This window comes from Panulirus ornatus, chromosome 50 (assembly GCF_036320965.1).
Source record: "Panulirus ornatus isolate Po-2019 chromosome 50, ASM3632096v1, whole genome shotgun sequence".
Taxonomy (NCBI): domain Eukaryota; kingdom Metazoa; phylum Arthropoda; class Malacostraca; order Decapoda; family Palinuridae; genus Panulirus; species Panulirus ornatus.
This window is the reverse complement of record NC_092273.1, coordinates 7231176-7244959: the sequence shown is the minus strand read 5'-3', so window position 1 is coordinate 7244959 and position 13784 is coordinate 7231176. Positions and strand designations below refer to the sequence as shown.

The following is a 13784-nucleotide window of genomic DNA, read 5'->3' as shown; positions in this document are numbered from 1 at the left end:
TCTTGAGTATAGGAAAAATAAATTTTTTACCAAAAGGAATATACGTACAAACTCATGAAAGTAAATGCAAGTATTGTAATACAAAAACTGAAAAATATATCTAATGGCCTGCCCACCTACTTGTCTCTTGTCTTACTTCACTTTTGGGTGGATGGGTGCTTTGGACACCAGGAATGTTTGTTAACAAATTAAGAGAACTTTTTAAGAAAATTCATATACAGTTCAGCTATACAATAAGAAATCAAAAGTAGAGTAAAAAAAAAAAAATCCTTAAAACTCAGTGTATTTTATTTTCAATCATTTTCTTAATAAAAAAATATTAAAGAGGTAGAAGAAATTGAGGTCCATCTCAACATCAGTATTTATACATAGATCACTCCAACTTTACCACAGATATTCTTTTTTTTTTTCCTGTTACAGCTGAATTGCTGCACACAAACTGCTTACAGAGTATTGACACACCAACACACGGAAATATACACTTGTCAAACCCCTTGGTAAATTGAACTAAAATTATGGCATCAAGAAAATCACTACATCAACAATAAAAGAATTTAATCATAATTAGTTATTGTGCATCATGTATGTTCTTTGCTTTCAACCAATAATCACACATATTAGTTACATACACTTACATGAATTGTACATAAACTCCTATCTTAGCAAGCATGATAAGGAAAATGACATTCATAGCTGTTCTTTGCTTACAAATATTACCATACAATATTTGGATATGCATCCATGCCACAATCACAAACAAATTATATATAACTTTTTAGTATAAGGAACAGGATACTTTAAAAGTCCATACCCAAAATGGTCCTGCATGCTTACAAACACAACTTAAATTTCGCACTTTCACTGTAAATTTTGAAGACACAGTAAAATACTACATGCTAATAAAGACTATGGCTTCTTTCTTCATAATTCTGGTCCTGCTTGGTCCCATTTGGCTAACCTTCCAGCATCAAAACGCTCAAATTTCCATTTTTGTGTCTCTTGCTGTGGATTACAGGTAGACACAAATATCTCTTTGTTACCAGGATTGCTGTCCAGACAACGTGGGTTACCACCATGCACAAGCCACTGCTTTTCCTACAAAAATGTACATCAGTTGATTAACATCCAGTTTTAAGCTGTAAAGAGGTAGAAGACACTTTTTATCCACCTCACTTTTTTGTTTCAATTTCCACTACTCGCTCAGCTTCTTTTACATCCACATATGCACATTTAAATCCTGCTTCCCTAAATACCTTCCACTTCTTTACCGTTTCTCTACTTTCATTTACTCTGACCCAGTGCATTTCATCATTCAAACTCTTCAGATATATTTGCTCAAAAGCCATTTTTCCATGCATGCTCACTTTAACCACTTCTTTTGTAAATACAGTGTCCGAAAAAAAAACATCATCCTAACCGAGTTTAGTTTCAAAGGCAATACACGGGTATGGTTTATTGTGGGTAGAAGCATATGATGCACTCAGGGTGAAGTCATTGTACATCTAGTTGCTGAGACTTGTATTTCTAATGGTGTGAGCACCTGCAACCCACCTCAGTGTGCCTCTGGCTATCTTGAGGAAATGATGTTCTCTTAATCTTAGCTCTTCTACACTTCCAATATATTTTGAAAATTTTGCTTTTGGGTGCTGTATTTCTTCCACCTGTGCTTCAAGATGGTAGGCTCTTACCTTTCTAAGGAGGAGAAAGCCTAATTCTCACCTGGAAGCAAGAAAATGTGGGTACACGAGATTTCTAGGTGCAGTGAGTGCTCAGAACGCATAATCAGGCAGCTGCTTTTTGCAAGACCTAATCAGTGACCTGCCTCATTCAGTAGATCAAGACCTTATAGACCTAGAAAACTTCAAGAACCTTACCAGTTCCATGTCCAGATGTCTGCAGAGGGTAATCAATGCCAAAGGAGGAATGACAAAGAAATAAAATGTAAGTGTGACATTGCCTTTGAAAACATATGGGGAGACAGAGAAGGCTTTTCTTGGATACTGTATGTAAGATTATTCTTGGACACCATGTCATTTAATTATTTTTTCTAAATCTACCATCAATTTCAATTCTCATTTTACCAAAACTGTTCAAACAATTCCACCACCTACTTCTCGTAATGAGCAGGTTCACATCAAACAACCTCTCCTTTGCAAGTTAATTGATACATATCCCTTAACACCCACCGACCCCACTCATCCAGTACCAATGTTTGCACCTTTTCTTTCACCACATAATCCTGATTGCTTCTCCTCTTTCAGCACACAGGTTGACAAGCTTTTTGTCATTTTCATTTACACTAGGGTCCAAAAGCCCTCCAATTATACCCTTAAATGTCATTTCATTGCTCTGATTCTCAATATATCTCAACTAAAGACAGTTTTGCATAAAATAACATAGGATAATGAAATGAAACCATTTCACACAAATTCTCCACATTCATTCAATTACTTACCGGATTGTATCTCCAGAGTTGATTGCCACCCATACCATGACAATTATACAGCAATACAGGAGCCTGGGAATCTCCACTAGACACATCCCAACATACAGGACGTTTGCCTGGCCTAATGTCTTTGTGCCATGTTAAATGAAAAGTCTGTTCTCCTCCACGACCACATTCCTGAAGGCCAAATCTCTCTCCGTGAGGCTTGTATCTTGTATCAACACATAAGCTGGAGCTTGCCACACTCTGTATCTGTAAAATTACACTGTATTTGCTGTTTTACTCGATCAAACCACCTCACACCACACATTGTCCTCAAACATCTCATTTCCAGCACATCCATCCTCCTGCGCACAACTCTATCCATAGCCCACGCCTCGCAACCATACAACATTGTTGGAACCACTATTCCTTCAAACATACCCATTTTTGCTTTCCGAGATAATGTTCTCGACTTCCACACATTCTTCAAGGCTCCCAGAATTTTCGCCCCCTCCCCCACCCTATGATCCACTTCCGCTTCCATGGTTCCATCCGCTGCCAGATCCACTCCCAGATATCTAAAACACTTCACTTCCTCCAGTTTTTCTCCATTCAAACTCACCTCCCAATTGACTTGACCCTCAACCCTACTGTACCTAATAACCTTGCTCTTATTCACATTTACTCTTAACTTTCTTCTTTCACACACTTTACCAAACTCAGTCACCAGCTTCTGCAGTTTCTCACATGAATCAGCCACCAGCGCTGTATCATCAGCGAACAACAACTGACTCACTTCCCAAGCTCTCTCATCCCCAACAGACTTCATCCTTGCCCCTCTTTCCAAAACTCTTGCATTCACCTCCCTAACAACCCCATCCATAAACAAATTAAACAACCATGGAGACATCACACACCCCTGCCGCAAACCTACATTCACTGAGAACCAATCACTTTCCTCTCTTCCTACACGTACACATGCCTTACATCCTCGATAAAAACTTTTCACTGCTTCTAACAACTTGCCTCCCACACCATATATTCTTAATACCTTCCACAGGGTAAGGGTAAGAGAGATGTGTGGAAATAAAAAGAGCGTGGTTGAGAGAGCAGAAGAGGGTGTTTTGAAATGGTTTGGGCACATGGAGAGAATGAGTGAGGAAAGATTGACCAAGAGGATATATGTGTCGGAGGTGGAGGGAACGAGGAGAAGAGGGAGACCAAATTGGAGGTGGAAAGATGGAGTGAAAAAGATTTTGTGTGATTGGGGCCTGAACATGCAGGAGGGTGAAAGGAGGGCAAGGAATAGAGTGAATTGGAGCGATGTGGTATACCGGGGTTGACGTGCTGTCAGTGGATTGAATCGGGGCATGTGAAGCGTCTGGGGTAAACCATGGAAAGCTGTGTAGGTATGTATATTTGCGTGTGTGGACGTATGTATATACATGTGTATGGGGGTGGGTTGGGCCATTTCTTTCGTCTGTTTCCTTGCGCTACCTCGCAAACGCGGGAGACAGAGACAAAGCAAAAAAAAAAAAAATTTACTGTTTTACTTACACAACTACTTTCAAGAAGAAAAACAATTATGATGTATGAATCAACAAACTAATACTGAAACACTTCAAGATATGTGTCATATGTTTGCATGTATATTCCTAATTCATATGCCCTAGTTCAGTTCTATCCCATGCATGCCTTACATCCTCCTGTATGTTCAGCCCCTTTCACTCTAAGAATCTTTCATTCCACCTCTTCCTCAATTTACCCATTTTCCTTGTTCCCTGTACTTCCAAAATGGAAATCTACTTAAGCAGTCTCACTTCACTTATCCCTATCCATATGTAAAATCATATTAGTACACCTTCTTCAGCTCTCTCGCACATATTTAGCCACAATGAATAATAGCAGAATATTCATAACAATAGAATATTAACGTAATTTTTTGTTGAACATCTGAAACATTGAATCATGAGTTTCTGTCAGCAGAAAAAGAAAATGAAAAAAAATAATGAAGACTTACTTTACCGCTAGCAAAATCTGGTGGTTCAACTGGTGGGTAAACTTTGGTCAAATCAAAAGCCACTTCCTTCATGAACCACTTGAATGGTTTACACTCCAGCCTTTTTCTGATTGCCTTTTGGTCTGTCAAGTCACCTGGGTCAATATTACGATAAGATGGTCGACGTTTATAGAGATATTCAGCATACTCATCCATCCAGACCTCTGCCACACGACGGTAATTCTGTAGTTAAAAGGCAACAATGTGAATTAAACTTAAAAGCAGGGATGAATGGTACTAAACATTCTGTGCATACAATAATAATCACTAAAATGCCTTCAAATACTAAGTCAAATCATTCCCAAGCAAGGCTATTCAATCTGAATCATAAATCATTAAATATGCATTTTTATTTACCAGCACCTTAATATTCATGTCTGACTGTATTCCCTGCTTAATAAGGTAACACCAGCAACAAACAGCATTGACCTCATTTGCTCACATTCACTCTAGCTGTCATGTATAATGTTCTGAAACCAGCACTTACCATAAATAACCAAACCCCACAGACTAATCCTTGAGCACTTCATAAGCCATGGTCCAGCCAACTGACAACACATCACCATCATATACCACAGTGATCTCATCTATTCTATCCTATTAAACCCTTTCATCTTTCCCACACTTCCAGTCCCAGTATCCCAAAGCCTCCATCACTCCATCCTTCCATCTCAGTCTTCTTCTCCACTTCCTCCCTCAACTTCTAATATGTAGATCCTCTTACTCATTCCTTCAAATGTTCAATCCAATTCAGCACAACCTGGTTAGCTTTGTCAGTCAAACTGTACTTACTATCACATCTTTTACAGTGTCATTCCTTGAGCAACCTGACTCATCCCACATATCCTCAAACAATTCATTTCCGTGTGTCCATCATGATTATATATTCTCTGCATTCAAGACCATTTTTTGCCAGAAGACAATGACCTCTCCTTCCACTCTTTCCTTAATGCACCTTGGTCCTTGACTCTCCCACTAGTATCCTTCACCATTACTTAATAATTTTCTTCATTTCTATGGAGTTGTTTCAGCAATAATCCTTTACCTATGTTCCTCTGCTTCAGTAGTTAACTATCACTTCTGTTCCTTAGCCCAAGGTCCATTAGATGTGTTTCTTGGTCTTTGTTCATCAGCAAAAGCAATTTCTCTTGTTCTCTGTGCCTCTGTTTGAGTCATTTCCTAGTTGGGTCATCCAAACTGGCCCCTTTTCACCTATCTACTTTGGTATTCCTACTTATAGTGCCAATTTCACTTTTCCATTATGTCTGCACTTTTTCCTCTCCCTATTTCCATCAAATATTTCAAATTCTCTTACTTGATTCTTTAGTTTCAATCTCATTTTAACTGATTTCGTGATGCTGCTGCCCCAGGACCTATTTCATTAGGAACTTGAACTCCAATCACTGCAGGGAAATTAGGGACAACTTAGAAGTAAGAACTTCCCTGGTAAGATTGTACTCCTTTTCGTCCACTGTCAATGACACAACCTTGATGAAGATGACTGAAATTTTCATTCATGGTGTAACCACATGCTTGCAAAGTCTAGCAGCAGCTCTTAATTCTATTTCTGGATTGTTATCGTCAGTACTTCCACTTTGATAACACTACTATTCCTTACAGTTCTAAAATATCTGTGGAGCTCTGATCATTTCTAATTTCTTTTTCACTCACTTTTTTTTTATTTTACCCAAGATAGCCTTGGCCTTTGATTGGGGCATGTTTTGTCATGGCATGCCATGTCAGTCACTGTACAAAAAGAGAAAGATAGCTTGTTTCCATTCCATTTCTTTGCTTTCTAACACTCAAGTCCTTCTTACACTACTTTTCTGCTGATCCAGTTATTATGATAAGCTCTCTACATCCTGTTTCAAAATCCAAGACCCCACGATTATTCCCAGCCATTTTTATTCCTTAATTTTAAAACTATAATAAACAGTGCCTCTAGAACCACTCACAGATACTACTCTGATGAATTATCTTAGGTTTAGTACACTCCTATCATGAGGAAACGTACCAAAGATATTCAGTTTTTTGGGTGGAAATAGTCCACCACTGACAGGCCAGGCAGAAGGGCACTGAGCTTTACTTCCTAATGATGTTATATGAGGGAAAAGTACTGGCATGCATAAATGTGTGTGTGTGTGCATGTACATATGTATAACATGATCTAACAACTAAATAAATATTCCAACTAACCCGGCCAACAAAGTCTCCCACGCCTGGGTTTGGAAATGGTGCAAACTTGCGGTAAATATGACCAATACGTGAACATGGTGCATCTACCATGGTCCCACCACACTGCCAAATCTGAAAAAAAATAAACCATTTTGAAATATATATAACACCGCATTTTATCTCGCACTATTTCCAATACCTACAGGTACATGACTACATATAGGTTGATAATTACAAGATCTTAACCATTTCACTCTATGCAAATTCTGCAGAAAGGGCCAAATCTAGATTTTTCTCTTAACCTTCCAATACATTCAAATATTCATTACGAAATTAATATGTAAAAGGAATTAACTGATTATTCTATTACCTCAAATAAACTTTTATCTCAAAATAAAGGGCTGAGGGGCATATTGGAATTATCTGAAATAAGCAAAAACAGCTTATGACTGGGTTGGAAATAGATGTTTCATTAATGAATCTGAACCATTTGATAAAAATGAAATGCATTTGGAGCACTGAAATTCACACAGAAATTTGCACACCAAATGTTCTTTACTTCCTAATCTGCAAAATACATCTAAATATAGGTGTGAAAGACAGGCCATTTCCTAATCTGCTGTAGTGTTACTAATGCAGGAAATGGCAAACATATAAAAGATTAAGAAATGAGCAAATGCACCATGAAATATGTGGGTTTGCAAGACACACCACTGTTTCCGTGTGTGTACAGCACATAAGTACAGTAATTCTTTCAACTGCTTTGTGTGTAAATACAGCAATGACAAGATCAGTCATGTGAACTATCAAGACAGAACTTATTAAATACAAAGTCTTGCAATGTTTAATTTGTGCTGCAATTGCATTCCACAATAAATTTCTCTAACCTGAATCAAGCTGCAACTGAAGAGTTCTCCATGACTAATGTGTGGAATTAAGAAGGATAGGTTGTAAATAAAAAACTAGTCATTATGCTGCCTGCAGCAAAATGTGAAACTATCTGGAGTTGTTGAGAATATATAGTAGCTAATCATGGTGCCATAAGTCCTATTTGTTGGTTCCCAGTCACCTTAACTTCTGACTGGAAAGTACAGGCAGACTATCATTTGAGAAGGGGTTGCCACTCTGTACTGCTTGCTGCACTTCCACTTCATGGCTGTGCACACCGCAAATTCTGTTTTGTTGTAAAGCCAATCCATCACATTCATAGTCAAGTGCAAAAAATACTATTCTTAATATTAAGCACTTGGTGTAAGACACACATGGTATGATTATCTACAATAACATATTTACTAACACACCACCATCTAGCATATGGAACCAGGTATGAGGGGTGGAAGTAGGAGTCTGTAAATCCAACTCTTACATTACTTTTCAAGAGCAAGATCAGAGATAGTCAAGCTCATTCGTCTGTTTATGACATTACCTTTTCATACAGGAATGGCAAACAACTGAAAGAATGATACTTTGGTACCCAAGAGTTACCAACTTGTCCAGCAAAGATAGCATACTGAATACAGCTTCCTTCTGTGAACAGAAAAATTTGTGAGGATAAAATGCAAGGATAAACATAATACCAACCTTGAAGGAAAGTTCATATTGCTCGCCTCCCCATATATCTAGCCCTGGATCATAGCCTCCCAACTCCCAGAAGAACTTATTGCTAATGGCAAACAAACCACCCGCCATCACTGGGCTCCTGAAAAGGGCAACAAAGCTGCAGTGTTAGTAATCACTTACAGAATTACTTAAGCAAATGCATCACTTGATTTGGGTAACTTAAAATATTAGCAGTGTTTATTGACGGTTTTATTTTCTTAGTCACAGCAAAAGAGGTAATTTGATTGTTTTGGAAGAAGAGTGGGATGGCACTGGTGAGAGCACACAGTGGACTAAGAAGGATCATGCGAGACAGAAAACTAGATTGTCATGGTTGTGAAGTTCTATTAAGTTAAAAAGACTTCCAAACTATTTTCTGACAAACAGCTCTGGGGAAGAGATCAGGTTAAGTCATCAAAGAGATACTAAAATTAAGAGTAGTTTCATAACTAATAGTGTGAATGCATGACACATTATATTAGTAAAAAAACTTCACTCGCCATTCTATATTTCATTTGATACGGCAGATCAAAATTATTGAAGTACACAAACAGAATTTACATAAGATTTACGGTCAAATATTAGAATACCATTCAGTTTTTACACAAGGGAGACGAAACTAAACAGAGTAAAGAGTGATTAAAAAGGGTGAGTAACATGCATAACAATTACTGAGAAGGAAAAGTCTCAAAATACATATTCTAAAAACTAAAATCCAATGAATCAATTGTGGTCCTTACCTAAATGGCTCTGGCATGTTCTTTTTATCTCCTTCTAACAATGGTAAACGTTTATAGAATAACTCCCAGTCAAAAGCCCCACGAGCACCTTCATCTTGAGCTCGATATGCGAATGTCTCGTAGTCAATCACGTCAATGAATGGGCAAACACATGTCCGATAGTCCTTTGCAATGGGTTCTGAACGTGAAAGATATATTTGTAAAAATAAAAAAAAGAGTTCTTTCATTACTGATAACTTTTAAGTGATACTATGAAAAGTAACAAAAAGTTATTTTACAAAATTCAATGGCATTTCATCTATATCCAGTCTTTCATATCAAGTTAAATCACATGCAGATTCTCCCTCATACATTTTGGCCACTGTCCTTAAAATTCCTTATGGTATGGCCATAGAAAAATTTTATTTGTTTTATAAAATATACAATAATTGCTTATCAGTTTAAAATTCAACTTACCAAGCAATGGAGGTAGCCAGTTGGTAGTGCATTCAGTGTGAGAATCTAAAAATATAAGGACATCCCCCCTTGCTACCTTTGCACCTGCAAGTCGAGCTCGAATGAGTCCAGATCTTTTTGCCAGGTGGACAACTCTTACTTTAGGGAGGTTCTTGCGTACATAGTCATCCAGCTTGTTCTTGAGAAACCCTGTTATTGAAAGTTCATAATATAGAGTAAAACTAAGTGAAATAATACTGTATTAGTGAAGTGAAACTAAAATGGTACATCTATGTATAATAAATACAGTATTAGTCAATTTTCAAACTGGAAATAAGCATCTAGCTAAGTGACTGTGTAATCCTTGAAAATATGATACTGTACCTGAACATCCTAAAGATGTACATGTGTATATGTAAGTATATGTGTATATGTTGATAAGTATATGTGCGTGTATGGGTGTATATATATATATATATATATATATATATATATATATATATATATATATATATATATGTAATGTGTGTGTGTGGGCCTTTATGTATATACATGTGTATATGGGTGGGTTGGGCTATTCTTTCATCTGTTTCCCTTGCGCTACCTCTGACGCGGGAATCAGCGATTTATTTTTTTTTTTCAAACTATTCGCCATTTCCCGCGTTAGCAAGGTAGCGTTAAGAACAGAGGACTGGGCCTCTGAGGGAATATCCTCACCTGGCCCCCTTCTCTGTTCCCTCTTTTGGGAAAAAAAAAAAAGTGATTAAGTATAATATAAAAAATACTTAATACCTTTATTATTCTAGCTGTTTTGCTGAACAATAACCCACACTGCCAGGCCTCATTAGAACTATGAACTTTTCCATATGCTTAAAAGATGCGTTTATTAAAGAGATAGGAACAGCTGATGTCATTGATGGTATAATTCATTTTTCCAATATACAACTGGTTCTCTATCAGAATAATAAACAAAAAGGTAAAGAGGTTTTACTGCATTTCCTGACCTTTTGTGCTGGCATCATCAACAAGAATAACCTCAAGAAGAAGGGAGTCTGGTGAACGGTTGATAGCAGATACAGCTGTTCGTAAAAGGGTCGTCCAATGCTCATTATGGAAAGGCACAACTACTGATGCCGTTGGAAGAGTTTCTAAGTACACTTTTTCCTTACATCTGAAAAGTTTAGACCCTAAAGACATCTAGAAGCATTCGGAGACTGGGAACATTCTTAATTGTTCTCAAGGGTCTTATTTTTCAAAAAACAGGCATCTGTATCATATAACCAATATGTAGAATCCTGTAGCAAAAACTTTTAAATGCTGCTATTAAGCCTCCAGCAAATGAAATTTTTTACTGTAAACCTTAATTTTGTAGATAAATGTTTTTATGGCCATGAATTCCCTGATAAAGTATGTGAACAAAAAATATAATTTTGCATTCATTTACCTTTTAATCATTCTTTCAACATACACTCTGTTTTATGCCTGCTCACCATTTCATGCTTCACAAAGCAGCTCTAGAAAAAGAGCAACTGCCCTTACTACTCACTTTCTCTCTCTAGCTGTCTTACACAATACACAGAAATCAGAGCAAACTCCCACACCAATTCTGTAGTTCCCCTAATCACTTCCTATGCCCACTGACAGCATGTCATCTATGTACCTACAGATAGTATGACAATATTTTAATTGAATTAATCCAAAAATTACAATCCATGAATTCCTAACAAGGAACTTACTTTGGATGTCTTATATCTTGTAAGGAGCGGTTCAAAGCAATGTCATCAGAGGCTCGAGCATTAAACCCATTAACCTTGTAAAGTTGGTCTTTCTCATTTCGATATTTATCTGGGAGGTAGTAAGCTTGACCTTGCTCTCCAGGGCCAACTTGCCGACTTTCAGCTTCCAGCCAGGCATAGTTATTCCAGTCCTTGTATCCTCTTGCTACTTTAATTTCATCTGTAATAAGAAAGTCCATGTAATCTCTATAAAAATCTACAATTTATGCTACTGCAGCTCATGGTAAAGGAATCACTTTAAAACAAAACAAAAAATGTAATCCAACTCAACAACCGAAAACACATACAAGTTTAATACACACTACATTGGAGATGGAAGGATGGAGTGAAAAAAATTCTATGTGCTTTCTGCTTGAACATGCACAGGACTGAGTCAACTGAAGGTATGCTGTAAGTTGGCTTCATGTTTTTTTTTTATAAAGAAGGGATCGCTTAATCCTAGATGTATATCTTAACTTTAACTTGCTTACTGTATATATACCCCAGCTCATGTTTGGTGCCCATTCATCATGAACAGCAGGGACGGCTGTGAGCTAGTTTCTATCTTGGGTCCATGAGATTGGTAGGTCACACTGCTTAACACTACATCACATATATGTATTGTCTTGTTAACCCTGTATATGTGTATTATGTCTTGTGTCTGTTGCTAGATTCAGTATTCACAAAATTCCAAAACCAATGAACACTGTCCCACTTCCCCAACTATACTCACTTTGTGCTACTGGTTCTACAACTTCTATATTCTTCTCAGGTATGGGTACTTCTTCTTGTGAGACCACTTCTCGAGGTTTGACATCTGAGTCTTTGGCATCATGCAGGGCTTGGCGCACTGTGAAGTAAGTCCCCAAGAGGAATATCACCAATGCTGACCCAGTCTTTATCCACCATAATAGGTTACGTCGGAGCCTCATTCTTGGAATGCCTCACTCTTCATTGAAAACGCGTCTATTGAAGGTATCCCATAAATTATAAAAATGTACACTCATGAACCAAATGATAATTATCATGCCTGTAATAGAAATCATGATTCAGTATAAAAGAATCAGAAATTGCCTCTAAAGCAATGTTGACTCCACATTTTCTATAACCTTTTAGCCCACCTTACTATTACTATTTTATCACTGTATTTAAATGCTTAACATCATGCAGTTCTCTAAATCAACTTTACTAATTCTATAGAATTCACTAACGTTTTTATTCTATATTATTTCTGAGGTGCTCTTTAAGTCACCTTTCACCCTCATTTTCATTTCAAATAATGGTAAAGGATCAGTTTTGCCCTATCACTTATTTTTTTAAGGCATTAGATAAATATCAATATTTAAATTCCTTACTCTTCACAGGTGTCTAAATTATTGGTGCATGATTTAGAGCATTTACAATAAAAAAAAAGTTAATCAATTCAATAGCTGGTGAAACAAATGAAAAAATCAACAAAACCAATGAAAACCTCAACGTACTCTCCCTCGCAGCTGAGATTTACAGTGTCATTAAAATTTGGTCAACTGCTGAGACTGTGTGGAATTACTGCTTGGGGTGAGTTTGGAGCAATGATCCCATTTCTTTTGGTGTCTTCTGCTTTTTTGTTTATGCTTTCTTCCTGCTGATGCAATGGCCAGTGTGTTCAGTACAATGTGCTCTGACTAAAACACTAAAATTGGATATAATGAGGAGGCTCCCAGGGGAAATAAGGAGAGGTTTTCACAGTTATTAACAAAATAAGTGCTCCAAATCGAGTAGGGTTGGTCAGTACCACTTGCAACTACAAGAAATATTGAGCAGCAGGGCTAAACGTATCCTTTACCTAAATAACATTAAAAATAAAAGGACATTTTGGCTGCTATGGGAAGTTAGGTGAAGTTTCCACTGGTTCATATTAACGTTTCATACACTATTTTTCCATTTCTTTGACTTTACAACCCTCTCCCTTATCACTTATTTATCATCCAAGGACTCCTCAGTTTTGGTATATCTCACCATCACCTTACTAAATCACTATAACCAAATGTGAGGTGTACATTGTTGGGCTTTTCCCCCCCCACATCGTCAATTTACTTAGGTGGTGCTCTTGACCTTTAATATTCATCTTTCATTCATGGTACCAACTATATCCAATGAGTTTCCTCTCACCTGTATGCTGAGGTACATTACTAGGGCTGGCCGGTGTTATCTCCAGGCATACGACGTCATGAACACCTGTCACACAGTTGCCCTAGAGCTTGACAAGTCACAGTATTGCCAAGTGAATAACTTTGCCCAGGAAATTGTATATAATAATTTTGACTCATGCAGACGAAATAACTATAAAGATATCTAATAATATATTTGGCCCTTACTGCTATTCAATCAGGGATTCTTATTTTTCGATTTCACTGAAGAGTTACAAATATGTCAGGTCGAAAAGGTTCACTTGGATCTGAGAACACTGCTCAGAGATACCACAACAACATTAGTTGTATTACGACTGAAAAACCTGAATCAGATTTTTTCAGGTTTTTTTTTTTTAATTATATGCTTTAATGAGTCGAAAACCATATCAATCACAGCAATCT

At 37.2% G+C, this 13784-nt stretch overlaps 1 protein-coding gene across 1 annotated transcript; it reads right to left on the bottom strand.

Annotated features, from left to right (window-relative positions):
* Positions 1 to 270: 270 nt before the first annotated feature.
* Positions 271 to 13502, bottom strand: LOC139764561 (putative polypeptide N-acetylgalactosaminyltransferase 10). Its single transcript, XM_071691341.1, has 11 exons — positions 13363 to 13502; positions 11945 to 12177; positions 11173 to 11392; positions 10441 to 10607; positions 9458 to 9646; positions 9002 to 9179; positions 8244 to 8361; positions 6684 to 6794; positions 4449 to 4670; positions 2456 to 2698; positions 271 to 1095 (listed from the first exon to the last, which is right to left on the bottom strand). Exons 2-11 carry the CDS (start codon positions 12141 to 12143, stop codon positions 922 to 924), a joined length of 1821 nt encoding a protein of 606 aa, XP_071547442.1. The 5' UTR covers positions 12144 to 12177; positions 13363 to 13502; the 3' UTR covers positions 271 to 921.
* Positions 13503 to 13784: the final 282 nt, after the last annotated feature.

What these genes read in the sequence shown, in the direction of transcription:
- LOC139764561 (XM_071691341.1), bottom strand. Translation starts at nt 12,143, where the DNA reads ATGAGGCTCCGACGTAACCTATTATGGTGGATAAAGACTGGGTCAGCA. An exon ending in CTGGCTACCTCCATTGCTTG is followed by an intron (nt 9,180 to 9,457) that starts GTAAGTTGAATT and finishes TTTCACGTTCAG; the next exon opens with AACCCATTGCAAAGGACTAT. An exon ending in CAGATTTTGCTAGCGGTAAA is followed by an intron (nt 2,699 to 4,448) that starts GTAAGTCTTCAT and finishes GTAATTTTACAG; the next exon opens with ATACAGAGTGTGGCAAGCTC.